Source organism: Furipterus horrens, unplaced genomic scaffold (assembly GCF_987537825.1).
Source record: "Furipterus horrens unplaced genomic scaffold, mFurHor1.1.pri manual_scaffold_1, whole genome shotgun sequence".
NCBI classification, from domain to species: Eukaryota; Metazoa; Chordata; class Mammalia; order Chiroptera; family Furipteridae; genus Furipterus; species Furipterus horrens.
The window spans coordinates 85,725,088-85,739,615 of NW_028327171.1; the positions used below are offsets into that span (position 1 = coordinate 85,725,088).

At 41.2% G+C, this 14,528-nt stretch overlaps 1 protein-coding gene and 1 long non-coding RNA gene across 2 annotated transcripts; one reads left to right on the forward strand and one right to left on the reverse strand.

Moving 5' to 3' along the window:
* Positions 1–681: 681 nt before the first annotated feature.
* Positions 682–3,036, reverse strand: LOC150021430 (uncharacterized). The gene is made up of 3 exons (XR_016507633.1): positions 2,847–3,036; positions 2,291–2,396; positions 682–1,274 (listed from the first exon to the last, which is right to left on the reverse strand). It is a non-coding gene; the product is annotated as an uncharacterized LOC150021430 (long non-coding RNA).
* Positions 3,037–3,245: 209 nt separating this feature from the next.
* Positions 3,246–13,990, forward strand: NFKBIZ (NFKB inhibitor zeta). The gene is made up of 12 exons (XM_090276262.1): positions 3,246–3,656; positions 5,759–5,898; positions 6,410–6,440; positions 6,562–6,665; positions 6,758–7,542; positions 8,476–8,581; positions 8,961–9,107; positions 9,293–9,356; positions 9,646–9,815; positions 10,646–10,756; positions 10,884–11,051; positions 12,589–13,990. The coding sequence occupies exons 1-12, from the start codon at positions 3,371–3,373 to the stop codon at positions 12,640–12,642; spliced, it is 2,166 nt and encodes a 721-aa protein (XP_090132388.1). The 5' UTR covers positions 3,246–3,370; the 3' UTR covers positions 12,643–13,990.
* The last annotated feature ends 538 nt before the right edge of the window (positions 13,991–14,528 follow it).

Sequence of the window (14,528 nt, forward strand, 5' to 3'; positions counted from 1 at the left end):
CTATGATGAACAATGTGACTTTGGGCAATTTCTTAAGGCCTCATTTTTTAAATATAATTTCTGTGGTCAGGAATCTGGGAGTGGTTTTGGGGAGGGGTGGTTCTAGCTCAAGACTGCTCATGAGACTAGTCAAGATGTTGGTCAGTGCTACAGTTATCTAAAGGCCTAACATGGAATGGAGCTGGAAGGCCTACTTTCAAAATACGTAGTTCACTTACACTTTTGCCTAGTTGGTGCTATGTTCTTAATGGACTTTTCCAGTATCCTCATAACATGGTGGCTATCTTCTACTGAGTGAATGTTAGGCCACATTTGATTACAACAATGGCAGTGTTGTGTCCTTCAACCAAATAAACCAAATTGATTATATATTAAAACATTGAAATGAAGCAGAATATTTTAAAATTTTCCCTTTGAAGTGAAGTTAACACTCATTCATGACTGTGTCTGGGAGGGCTTTTGGATATTGGGGGTTGTGGTCTTCTCAAATAGTATGATTGCTTTAGCATTTCATAAAAATCTTTGAGTGTTTACTTTGAGACATCAGTCTTTCACTGATCATATTAATCTATATAAAGTTCACCAGAGGCCCTGATTTTGAGGTTTGAATTTTTATATACCAGGTGAAACAGGAAATAATTTTAAGGGAGAACTTATTTTGTAAAAAATAAAAAATCGCAATGGCTTTTATCCATGAATTTATTTGAATGGCCATTTATGGCTTTTATTATACATAAAATATGTTAGTGGGGATGTTGTGAACAAGGCAGCATCCCCGAAGGAGTCACTCACACAATGCCAGGTTTATTAAGGATGACCTCCCCAATAAGTCAACAGAGTCACACGCAGGTTGCACACAGAGGGGGAGCTTACACGATAGAAGTGAGCAGAGTGAGTGCAAAGCCATGAAGTCCTGGTCACTGGCCGGGTCCACAAGTAGAGAGGCTGGTGTTGTCTGAAGCCACATAGCCACAATGGTGGCATAGTCCAGTGGAGTGGAGGTCTGGCAGGGCTCCAAGCATGACCCATGGTATAGCCAAACTCCAGTGCTGGGTGGTAGGAGCTCTGAGTTGTTGCCAGCAAGTGGTCGGGGTCACACTCATATTGGTATCCAGATGGAGTCCTTATCCAAGTGTCCAGACTTGTGGTCTTGGGCATTCCTGTTATACGCCATTACCTCAGTCTTAACATAGCATTTGATATAACTGTCATGGCTGACAGTGACTCCATATTGGATTGTCAGAGGTGTCCAAACAGTTTGCTCTGCTCTTGCTCTAAACAGGGAGGAAATAAAATCCAAATAGATTGTATTGAAAAAGCCCAGCATCTTCTTTGGAGCATCTTTTAAGTGATTTTGGTTTTTAGGAATTGCAATAACTGGAGCTTTCTATTTTCTGTAAATGTATCAAGCACGTTATTTCCTTTTTATTTTTTAAAAAGTTAACAAAATCTAAAAATTGGGAGGGAGAGACAGCAATAAGTTTTGGGAGGAATACAACACTTTATGAGTAACAAGGAAATACTTTGGAACGCCCACCAGGATCTTATATCACTATTTATACTGAGTACCAACTCATGCTCACTGTCTCCCTCCCTGTCCCTTTTCCTCTTGGAACCCTAGCATTCTGCTTTTCCTAATGTCCCTGCAATCTGAAGCTGGCATCCTTGTTCATCTGTCATCCTGCCCCAAACTAGAGCCTGATTGGGAACCCCTTCATGACTCCCTGCCAACACCTGGGCCAGACCTCTGGATTCTGCCCTAGCAATGCTGCCCAGCCCTGCTTTCTTTCCATTTCTTTCCTCTTTCCCACTGCCTCTGGCCCAGGATCAGGTCAATTCCCTCTTGGGCTATTGCAGTGGCTCCTGATGGCCTCTGGGTCCTTTGTGTCACTGAATCTAAGCTGCAGATTTTGTCTGCCCCAAAGTCTTTCTTGTTTACTCAGTGTTTATTAAATAAAGATCCAGTGTCTCAGCTTGCCACTGGAGTGCTGCACCCAAAGGCACCAAGATACCTTTCACATTTAATGTTATCATCTTCCCTTTCACTGTCCTGAAGGGGACTCAAGTTTATCTGACTTCTTAGTTCTTTGCTCATGCTGTAAATGCTGTGGGTTGAAATCCCAGCCATCCTTTAGTGTGACTGCAACATCTTTTGCAAAGATTTCCCTCAGGTCCTCTTTTCCTCCACCAGACTTCTTGTCTCTCTTTTTAGGACACTCACTGAACTTTGTATCCCTCATGATATTTAATCATAATGAATTTTTTTTTAATATAGCATGAGAGTACTTACCTTATCATTCCTACAAGATTATGATGTCCTTGAAAGGGCAGACATAATCATCTTTTTTCCTAGCCATGGTTTTAATAATAGGACTTCAATAAAAATTTGTGTAAATCTATTTGAAAAAGTATTTAAAACAGGAAAGAGCAAGATTTGTGTTTCACACGTAATGTAAAGTTATGCAGAATAAAGAAATTATATAGACATTTACATGTATGTGTATTTATCATTTTGCTAAGATGCCTTTGTTCCAGTATTGAAGGATACAACGGTGTAGGGCCCTGCATTTTATTCCCCAGATGCCCCCCACCCCTAACCACCACCAAGAAAAAAATTCAGCTGTTTCCCCGATTACAATTTTAAGACAGAAAACTGGCTCCAAATTATATTCAATTTGGGACCCTGTGAAAAGGAACGTTGGCAAACGTTTTCTAAGAGGAAAGAAACTGCTTTGAGGCGCTGGAGGAGATGGGCCCTTAAGAACCCTTTCAAAGATGCCTTAAATCGGGCGGGCGAGAAGCTTGGGCAGAGGGGTGTGGGGTGCGCTCCGTCCCGGACTTCCTACCTCGCGGGAACCAGGCCGACCTGTTCCCGGTTGCCTCCCTGCCTCCCTGCCTCCCGCTGCAGCTCAAGGCCCCAGCCACACGCCCTCTCCCCGGGTGTCTGGGCTCGCCAGGAGCGCGCCGGGGGCAGGAGTCGCGAGCGCTCTCCGTTGGAGGTTCTAGGTGAAGGGCGAGAAAACAACCGGTCGGGCTAGGCGGAGCCCTGCGGGCGGGGCGAGGGCGGAGGGCACATTGCCTCATCCTGTACATTTTACTGGAAACCGAGCGCATCCGGAGGAGGGGCGGGAGGAGGCCCTGACGCCACCAATAGCCAGATCGGGGCGCTGGGGCGGTCTGAGCGGCGGCGATGCCTCTCCCCGCCCTTGGCCCCAAAGGCGGGTTATAAAGACGGAAGGCCTGGGGCCGCGCCCGTACCCCGCGCCGTCCTGTGTCCGATAGGTCACGGTCGCGTCCTCCCAGCCGCAACCTCAGCCGGGGGCAGCCGCGCGCAGGTGTTTGGGGGTCCCCGAGCGCCGACCCTGGGAGCATGATTGTGGACAAGCTACTGGACGACAGCCGTGGCGGAGAAGGGCTGCTGGACGCGGCCGGAGACGGCGGCCTCATGACCAGCCCGCTCAACTTGGCCTACTTCTACGGCGCATCGCCGCCAGCCGCCGCCCCGGGCGCCTGCGACGCCAGCTGCTCGGCGTCGGGGCCCTCGGCGCCCTGCTCGCCGGGCTCTGACTCCTCCGACACCTCGGCCTCGTCCGCGTCCTCCTGCGGGGCGGTGGAGTCCCGGGCGAGAGGCGGCGCCCGCGCGGAGCGGCTGCCAGGTACCCACCGGCCCGGGCAGGGGCGGCCCCAGCACCCAGTCCACCCGCGGCCCACACACCGGCGGGAGGGGAAAGTCCGGCCACTGATGCGGAGTGCCTCCACCAGGTTCTAGGTGGCTTCTGCGTCTCCCTCAGCGGCAGTACATAATCATACTAGCCGTCATGTAGTAGGCGGCTATTGGATGCCTTAGCCTGTGCTGGGCGTTTGATATAACTCGATGCCTTCTGACCATCTGTGAAATCCGGGTGCCATCCCGCTGGCTTTATAGCTAGAAACGTCTCTCGGAACAGAGAGCTCTGGCTTCTGAGGTGGTGGGGGGGTGAGGGGCGAACCACATTAGATCCCCATCCCCTTCTTTTTCTCAAGTAGCTTTTATTAAGCTATAATTCACATACTACGGTGAGGTTTGGGATCTGACATAGTGTAGGTGTTTTTCTTGTGGCTTTTGTGTGTGTGTGTGTGAAAAGGTTTGAGTACTGTGTTTAAGGTCCTGACTTATTTCTTCCTACGTATCTGCGGAAATTTTAAGTAAAAGGGCTTTATGTCAGTCTTTATGTTAAAGAAAAAACCGATATTATCAAGAGGTAAGGTGAAGCTGGACTGAAAACCAACTGAACTGCCTAGTCAGGGCCAATTAGTTTCTTAATGAACTGAGTTGCATAATTTGGGGGAAAACAGGATGACCCTGTGGGTAAAGAACCTCTAGATAATCTCAACTGTTGGAGAATGTAATCAGCATGATTTAAAGAACGTTCTCTTTCATGTGTTCTCCACTGTTTAGCCACTGCTGTTTTGGTTGTAGTTTATTTTTAAGAAGTGATTTTTCCAGTTTCATTTAAATAAGTGATTTAAACCACTTGGCCGTATAAGGTGCTCTCTGTACGATAAGTGTGCAGCAAAGGCAAAACTTGTGTATGTGTATATGTGTGTGTGTGCGTGTGTGTGTGTGTGTGTGTGTGTGTGTATAGAGTCTTCCCGCATTTGGCTTTCATCTGGATGAAAATATTTTGCTAGTTCCCTGGTTTATGGCATAACCATAGAGGATTTCTGAAACTGAGTTTTTCTCCCTGTGATGTTGAATTATTAACTCCTGCCATTCCAGAGAAATGTGTTAGTCTGGCAAGATATTCTTAAACTTAAACATAAAAACAACTAGTCATTTAATTTGTCCCATCATTAAGTTGTTTCTTTCATCTATTTATGATATATGTTCAAATTATGCATTGTTTCTTGTCCCATCTTTTTACTTCTTTTCCACTTTCAGTGTGGTGGCAGAATTATTCATTTCCTGGCGTTTTGCATGTTTACTTGGTGTTCAACTCATCCCAAGAAATAGTGTCATAGTAATGGTCAGAAGTGGAATGCCGTACTCATAGACTGCATTTTAAAGTGTATTTTAGAGTTTAAATATGAAATGGAATTACAGATTTCCTTTTTTACTGAGAAGGCCTCTGTGAGCAATTCCAAAAACAGTCAGTGAGGGGAAATTCCGCATGCGTGTGTGGAAATGTGTTTAAGCTCAGTGAATTTAAGCAGATTTCTTTGCATAGCTGACTGAACTGAGTGAAATAATAATAAACAGATCTAAGACATTTTTAGGCTTTGCTACACTGAATTCTTGGGAGGAGGTATGTTTTGTGCTTTCTTAGCTGAGTAGATTAATAGACTTAAATTTTTATGTGGATACAAATTCTTTGGTTTGAAAGCTAAGAATTCATTTATCCCTTGCTCCCCCACGGTTTTTCATAAGTCAAGAATACTTATAGATCTATGAGAGTTACGGTGGCCAATCTGTGATCCTGTCTCATAAGTTAATAGGGCTGGGAGACAGAGAGGCTTAATCTGGGTTTATTGACTCTGAAGACCCCAGAACCCACATTTGTATGAGCTTTAATTCTTGAGGGTGCCTGATAAGGAAAGGTATCAGGCTGCGTCAGACCTTCAATAGGGCTGACATGTAAGCCATTGACCAGAACGAGTTGGAAAGGCTTGGCATTCTGGTGACTGGGGACTTTATACCTTAGATAGCTATCCTTTTGAAGTTACTAAGGTTTGTGTCTGTGAAGAGATTTAATTGGGCCATGTTTTTTCTTTTGAACAGTTGAGCCCCTTATGGGGGTTGGAAGGCAGCAGAGAGGACCGTTTCAAGGTGTTCGAGTGAAGAATTCAGTGAAGGAACTCCTGCTGCACATCCGAAGTCATAAACAGAAGGCTGCTGGCCAAGCCACAGATGATTTTAAGGTGGCACTTACTTTTTGTTTTGGGACAGGGGTCAGGAACGTTAAACTGTTGGAGTTATTATTCTTTGCTGACCTAAGTCCAATAAGAGTTTTGTAGACCACAGAGTCCATAGGACAGAGTGTATGTGCCTTGCTGTCTGCCGTATTCCTATCACTTAGCCCAGTGCTAGATACTTGGTAAGTCACAAGAGAAATTTAATGAATGAATAAATGTAGGCAGATTGCAGGGGCAAGGAAATAAATGGAGTTCAATTGAAATGGAACATTTTGACGAGAAATGGAAAACTCAAGTGGCCTTATTTTATCTTAATGTAGTTGAACTAAGGTGAAAGTGAAAATAGGGGACCTTGAAAGACTGAAAATTAAGACAGAAAATAAATAGATAGAATAGCTATATCAAAGGTTTATGGTAAGCTGTAAAGAGTGGTAAAGATAAGTGTGTTTATTGATGTATATTAAATGTGAAGCTATTTAGTAGTACACTAAATGGGAAACTTTTTTTTTCCTTATAGATACAAGGTGTGAACAGAGAGCAATTCACAGGTAAGAGTTATTTCTATTCATGATATTATGGGGGCTTTAGAGTAAAATAATATAGCTTGATTATGGGTAAAATTTGCAAGATAAAATGATCACAGATTCCATATTTCTTTCTTTGGTATAGAATTGACAAACACTGTGTTATATAGCGGGAAAAGGAAAGGACCTGATTCATCATCTGATGGACCACTTGGCAAAAGGCCAGCTTTGCCGCATACCCAGTTTTTGGTAAGTATCTCACTACTTTCCTCTGACTAACTTTTGGAAATTATTCCTGAAATAATTTTGGAAGGAAGGTGCAATTTACTTTTTCTTTCCAGACACCACCTCAAACACCAACACCTGTGGAGAGCATGGAAGATGTTCATCACAGTGAAGCCAAACAGGACAGCAGTGCCGATCTGCTTCAGAACATCATCAACATCAAGAATGAATGCAACCCAGTTTCCCTGAATACAGTCCAAGTTAGCTGGGTGAGCCCTGTGGTGGTCCCGCAGAGCTCTCCCCGAGCGCAGTGTCAGGACTTCCATGGAGGGCAAGTCTTCAGTCCACCTCAGAAGTACCAACCATTCCAAGTCAGCAGCTCCCCACACATGATGGATCAGGCTTCCATGTACCAATATTCTCCACAGAGCCAGAACATGCAGCTGCAGCAGCCGTCACAACCCTATACCCACAACCCAGCTCTGGAATACAGTCCTTACTTCAGAATTTCCCAGTCCCCCAACTATGAACCAAACGTCTTTGATAACCAAGAACTACAGTTCCTCCCAAACCAAAGTTTTGCATCCCTTCTAAATAGTCATGGGGAATGTGAGAATGTTGCTCTTCCCATTCAGACTTCCCCTAGTGTTCAGCAACAGAATGATGCCCACGTGCAAAACTTCAACATGATGCCACATAGTGCCTGTGAGGCCATGGCAGGGCATGATGCAGGCTCTGTGCCTTTAAGCACTTCACTGCCATTCCAGAACATTATTGGAAGTCCAATGAATACTACACAGTTAGGGAAGTCATTTTTTCAGTGGCAAGTGGAGCAAGAAGAAAGCAAATTGGCAAACATCTCCCAAGACCAGTTTCTTTCAAAGGACGCAGATGGTGACACGTGAGTATCCCTTTATCTCATGTACCTAATTTGTTAAACTACTTTTTGCACATAGTAGGTAGAGAATTTCTCTGTGGTGTACCAAGGCACACCTTAGTAAATGGTTGGCTAATCAAGATGATCAGTGTAGGCAGAAACTGCTGTTCAATGATAGCTAATATTTTAAGAGAGTTTTCCTTTTTTTCTTTCCCCCTGGCTGAACAAATTACCTGTTCTAAATTAATAAAAATATGTGTCGTCTTTGAATAACTGGCTTCAAAAGACCAGCAGAGACTGTATCTATGGAGAAAAGAAACAAATCATGATTAGCTGGTCGTGGTCAACTATGAGTTGATTTGTAGATTGAATACTTTGAATACTTATCTGTCCTGACATCTTTGTGTCCTTGGGCAAGTTATATAAGTTCTCTGTGCCTCAGTTTCTTAACATAAAATGATAATACCTCCCTCATAAGAGTTTTTTGTTTTAATTTTTAGAGAGAGGTGGAGGGAGGGAGAAAGGAGGGGGGTGGGGAGAAACACTGACGTGCGAGAGATACATCAGTCGGTTGCCTCTTGTACACCCCCAGCTGGGGACCTGGCCTGCAGCCTGGCATGTGTCCTGACTGGGAATCAAACTGGCAACCTTTTGTTTCTCAGGCTGGCGCTCAGTCCACTGAGCCACACCAGCCAGGGTGTTTTTATGAATATTAAAAATAATAGGTTTAAAGTGGTCAGTATGGTGCTTAGCATCCTTTTTTCTTATTTCTCATTGGCTAACTTACCCTATTGTAAATCAGATGTATTATCCACTTAGCAGAAAAGCATTTATGCTTTGTAATGTATTATTTGCGGGTACCAATATATTGAGAAAAGGGCTAAAAAGGTATTGTTTTAAAGACAAACTTAGTGAAGCCAGAAGTAATTCACCTCTTCCCCTTTCCTTGTTTCCTAGATTCCTTCATATTGCTGTTGCCCAGGGGAGAAGAGCACTTGCCTATGTCCTTGCAAGAAAGATGAATGCCCTTCACATGCTGGATATTAAAGAGCACAATGGCCAGGTGAGGACCTTGACAGGGGGAGATGGCAAAGATGCTGTCATTGTGAAGAGAATGAGAGCCAATCTTGTATTTATTTACAGATCATTTTAAGACCAACAGAGTTTAGTTAATATTAACTTTGAGAATGTTGACTCTGTGCCACCATCAACCTTGAAGTTATTAACATTAACTTTGTACTTACTTGATCAAAGACTAACTTGGTATAATAAAGCCACGCCTTAAGCTTATTTTAGTTTTCTTGTGTTACGGGATCTTAATACTTGTTAGTAGGATTTAATTTTTTCCATGTGGATTTTTCCCTTAATTTATGTTCATGTTTCTTGCTATGATAGTGTAACCTGTTTCAAAAACATACTTTTCTTCTTCTGAATGTCCACAGAGTGCCTTTCAGGTGGCAGTGGCTGCCAATCAGCATCTCATTGTGCAGGATCTGGTGAACCTCGGGGCCCAGGTGAACACCACCGATTGCTGGGGAAGAACCCCTCTGCATGTCTGTGCTGAGAAGGGCCACTCCCAGGTGCTTCAGGTAAGAGGCAGCGGGCCAGGCTTCCATTACCCATTATCACAAGGCTTGGTTGTTAGAAGTTGGATGTGGGTTGCCTGTTGCAATAATCTGTTCTGAGTTGACTTATTTATTTCTTGGAATACTAATAGACAAGTATTTGTGTAGCTTATCTTTCACTAACAGTTTTTTGTTTTTAAATTTTGCAGGCAATTCAGAAGGGTGCAGTAATGAGCAATCAGTTTGTGGATCTTGAGGCAACTAACTATGATGGTAAGCAAATAACACTTTATTGGGTGAAAAACCATTAGTAGAGAGGTTCCATTAGTTCTAAAGGTATATTAAGTTTCATACCAAGAAGAAAGGAAGGTAATTAAAAATATTCTGTAGATAAAATTAACACTAAAAACCAATGGAAGGATTATTCATATTGCCTTACTAGTTCTTGTGGAGCCCATTTGTAGGGCACATTAGAGACTATCCTCAAGGTTTGTAATTGTAGATCAACTGAAAGATTTGATTCCATGCTTGACCAACCACTGCTTTATTATACTTTTTCTAGGCCTGACTCCTCTGCACTGTGCAGTCATGGCCCACAATGCTGTGGTACACGAACTCCAGCGAAATCAACAGCCCCATTCACCTGAAGTTCAGGAGCTTTTACTGAAGAATAAGAGTCTGGTTGACACCATTAAGTGTTTGATTCAAATGGGAGCATCAGTGGAAGCTAAGGTAAAAGAAAGAGGAGTTTGGAGATGGGATGGGAAGAAAAGTGGTTACAGCAAAATACCTATTCCCAAGTAGAGATTAAAACTACCCCCCCCCTTTACCTTAGTGGAGTTGGTAGCAAAATATTAAGTAGCTTATATTTTAAAAGATCATCTTATCTGCTTTCTTGATTTACCTTGATCTTTGGATTATTAGGCAAAAGATCATTTAGCTATGAAATAGTCTTTGTTTGAAAGGAAAAAGAGCTTGAAAATGATACTGTCGTTTTGGCGTCAATTTTCATATACTGATAAGGTGGTGCTTTTGTGTAAGGGTTGCTTGATCTCTGTTTTTTAAAATGGAAAATAGTTTTTTCTCTTCAAATCTGAGATTTATTTACTGAGTTAGGGACTCTGGGGAAGAAAATGCCTAAATCATAAGCTACCTGGGTCCTTGGCGACCTGACTGTCTAATAAAAGAGGTGAGAAATATAAATGTAACTCATTATAAGTCTACAGGGTGGCTACCAAGTCTGGAAACATGGGCAAGTACATAATAAATGGTTTATTGCATTATATTACAGTACATGATAAAACAGTGTAGTCTATTTTCTACATTTTATGGCCACGCTGTATGCAAGGGTAGACTGTGATAAGAGGCATATAGGCAAATTAATAGGGAATTTAACAGGAATGAGAGATTTTGTCTAGTTGGGGATTAAGGAAGGCTTTGTGGAGAAGGAGCATACAAAGTGAGTCTCCAAGTGTGAGTCAAACATTTGAGAGACTGGGTTAAAACATGTTAAGACATGGTGTCTGGATGTTCATGCTTTTTCCCCTCTTGCCTTTGACAAGGATCGTAAAAGTGGCCGCACAGCCCTGCATTTGGCAGCTGAGGAAGCAAATCTGGAACTCATTCGCCTCTTTTTGGAGCTCCCCAGTTGTCTGTCTTTTGTGAATGCAAAGGTACTTTTTGAAAGCTTCAATAGCAGCGCAAGAGTTAGAACAACTTTTACATTGTTTTCAAGCTTTTGAGCTGTTTTTATCCAAGTGTCCTTTGCTGATGAGTGTCATTTTGTCTCTTTGTCTTTAGGCTTACAATGGAAACACTGCCCTTCACGTGGCTGCCAGTCTGCACTATCGGGTGACACAGTTGGATGCAGTCCGCCTGTTGATGAGGAAGGGAGCGGACCCAAGTACTCGAAACTTGGAGAACGAACAGCCAGTGCATTTGGTTCCTGATGGCCCTGTGGGAGAACAGGTGAGGGTGACAGAAACGACAGGAAATGCTTTCAGGCACTTGGTCTGCAACATAAAGGGAGATAAAGTTGTTCAGGGTGGAGGCCAGCTGATGCTCTTTAGGTAGGTTCTGTCAGTGTTTGTGTCTGTTAGTGTTAAATGAGCCCATTATCTGTAGAGAGTTCAGGAGAGTCCCAGGCACATTGTAAGGGCTCAGTAAGCATCAGCTGTTACAATTATTTATATCTACTAAGTGATACTAATTAAGAAATGGGAAGGTTACTTATGGAATTGAGAACCTAGAACTGTTTTATACTTTAAACAAAATTATGCTTTACATATCATATGTTTATATATTATCTTTGGGGATTGAGTAGTTTCACATGACTGATTTTTTCTTGACAAGAAGAACTGAATCTTTTAAGCAGTTTAGATATTTTTGATGGAAACTTTTCCCTGGGGGAAATGAGGGTGATTGTGGCTATAAGTAGGTCATGACATACTTTGATAAGCACAAAATAAAATATATGGAATGCAGTTTAACTGTTTCTTTGATTCATACTCCTCATGTGACCATAATGTTATAGGAACACATAGAAAGGACTGTATTCCCTTCTGTATTCCATAGTAGCACTATAGGTCTTATTTAAGCTGTTGGAGATTTTCAACTTCAGATAATTTTTTTATTTTTATTTTATTTTTACTATATGGAAGTGTATTTTATTAACATAACTTTACAGCTAGTACTGAGGGGAATGTACTTCTCATCTAGTTTTGGTAACGGAGTCCTAAACCAATCTTCCTGCTTCTGTCTATGCCCGTCAACAGTCTGTTCTCTCAGAGCAGCCAGAGTCATCCTTAACCCTGTTGTCATTTCTCTTCTATGAGTAAGGCTCATAGGAATTCTTTTTTCCCTTTGAGGAGACCACACTCAAAACTCTCAGGGTTCTTTAGAATACTTTTCAGGTTCCTCAGCTGGGTCTGCAAGCATGTTAAACTGAATTGTGTTTTCCCTCACTTTTCCCAATCCTTTCATGCTCTTTCTGCTCAGTATTATGCTCTTTTGTATGGCAGGAATTGAGGTCAGTGAGAGCTGTAACTCCCATAGACACTCTTGTACAATCGGGAGCAGCCAGTCAATGTTTCTCATATTGATGTTTCTCTCTCTCTCTCTCCCCCTCCTCTCTCCTGAGCTCAAGCAGAGGGAGGGCAGAGAGGACTAGAGACGCTTGGGGAGAATTTGGGGTGGTGGCTTTGAGGAGAGAACTGAGGGAGCAGCCGACCGGGTCCCAGTGCTGACTCATTCCCCATACTGCAGGCAGACCACTTCAGATAATTTTAATGGAGATGCTTTTGCACTCAAAGATCAGTAAGCTTTGAAAGGAGTTATAGTATTTTTTAAGTCACCTTAAAATCTTGACACGTTGCATATTTCTTACTATACTTATGACTTGACAGGATGGTATAGAGTACATAAGAAAGGAATGAAACTGTAAAGGAAATATGGTGCTTTGACTATTAAAAATAAACTTTACAAATCCTATTTATTTCCATTCCAGATCCGACGTATTCTGAAGGGGAAGTCCATTCAGCAGAGAGCTCCACCATATTAGCTCCATTGACTTGGAGCCCGGTCGGCAACACTCACTGTCAGTTAGGCAGTCCAGTTGTATCTGTAAATAGACCATTTGCCCTGTATTGGCAAATGTAAGTTGTTTCTATGAAACAAATATGTTTAGTTCACTATTATATAGTGGTTTATATTAAAAGAAAGGAAGAAAAATATTAATTCCTCTTGCCAGATTTTAATATTTCATACCCAGGTATCTGGGATCTAGACATCTGAATTTAATATGAATGGTAAAATTAATTTCAGTTAATAGTAGCTTTTGGTTAGGGAAAGGCTTTGATTTGTGTCATAAGGCATTGCTCATGTAGCTATTGCCAATTTAAACGCAGGTAAATTATAAACATGCTTTATAGAAAAATGACAGCATTTGGAAGGAAAAAAAAAATCTGGATGTAGTGTTGAGGCTTCATTTGGCCTTTTGCAGTACCTGATAGTTACTGTGTTGGAAAGTCTCTAGTCATTGAACTAGGTGAAAGGTACCATGGTTAAAATATGATTTGATTTTTCAAACTGTATATAATTGTTATTTTTGTCTTTTAAAATATTTGTATATATTTTGTCATTAACATGGCCACATTTGAAATGTATAAATGAATAAAATTGAAAAGAACAAGTAAATTGTCACTATTTTAAAAAATTGTACACATTCGGAGGAGCTGTGTTGTTACCTAATTATAGTCTCCGTAGATGAAGCAGATGGAGAATTGTTCGCATAGTGGCTGATAGAGGTCTGTTTAAATTTTAAATATGCTTTTTCTCATGCATTGAGATGAGATATTATTTGTAGGGATTGCATGTTTTTAAAGAGCACACCTCTTTATCGCTCACATTCTAGAATTAATAATTTACTTGCTGTATTGGAAATTTTGTTTTACCTTTATAGGAACAAGAAGTCAATATTGAAATGTGTCTTACTGGGTTTCTATGTTATACAGTGATAATGTGCCATGATGTTTTATGTAATCAGAAAAAAAAATCCTTTATTTTTTAGTGATCTTAATTCTATTAATATTATTTTGCTTACCTCTGGCAAAGCCTGAGGAACATATTCAGATTTGATTACACAATAATTCACTGTATAGATTTGATTTAGTAAAACCTTTTTTTAAATGAGAAGTTTCACAAGCAACTGACAGATCATTTTTGTAGCTTAAATCCTTTTTAAAAAGTTAACCTTTGAATTGATCACATTGTTTAATTCAGTATGTCTTGTGGACAAAAGTTAGTTGTAGTTATTTGGTATCTGTAAATATGGCTATGAAATGAACCAGTCTGTTTACACTCATGGAAAAACTCATGTATGATTTTAAATAAACAATAATTCAGTAATACTATTTGTCTTACAGATGTGCATTTCCTTTTCCTAGTCCCTTGTTTATATTTACCTAGTTTGAAAAAGTGCTAGTAATTACTAATCTAAATACCTCTAACTTAGCTACTACATTTTAATTTTGTTTTTTGGAGAGCATTTTTCCTAAAGGTACATAACATCTAAAAAAAAGAAAAAGAAAAAGACCCTGCCAATTTCATAAAGGTTTATATTAGGTTCTGAAAATATGGAATTTTAATGGATATTGTTAATCATTTAGAAGTTTATGTGCTGAAAAAGCTTAAGTCTTTATGGTTATGACTTTATTTTTTCATATTTTATTTCGTGGGCACCATGTACATAGGAAAAACAATATGGAGAGAGACTACCAGGATGATCCTGAAAGGTGTAAACCTGGAAACAGCAGTAAATGGAGTCCTTCTCTTTCCCAATATACCATTTTGACATGTGAGGACAAACACGTCAACATCTTTGTCAGCATGTCAATTACTGCATAGTTTATTTTTTACAACCTCTAGAGAATCTGGTGAATCCTTTCC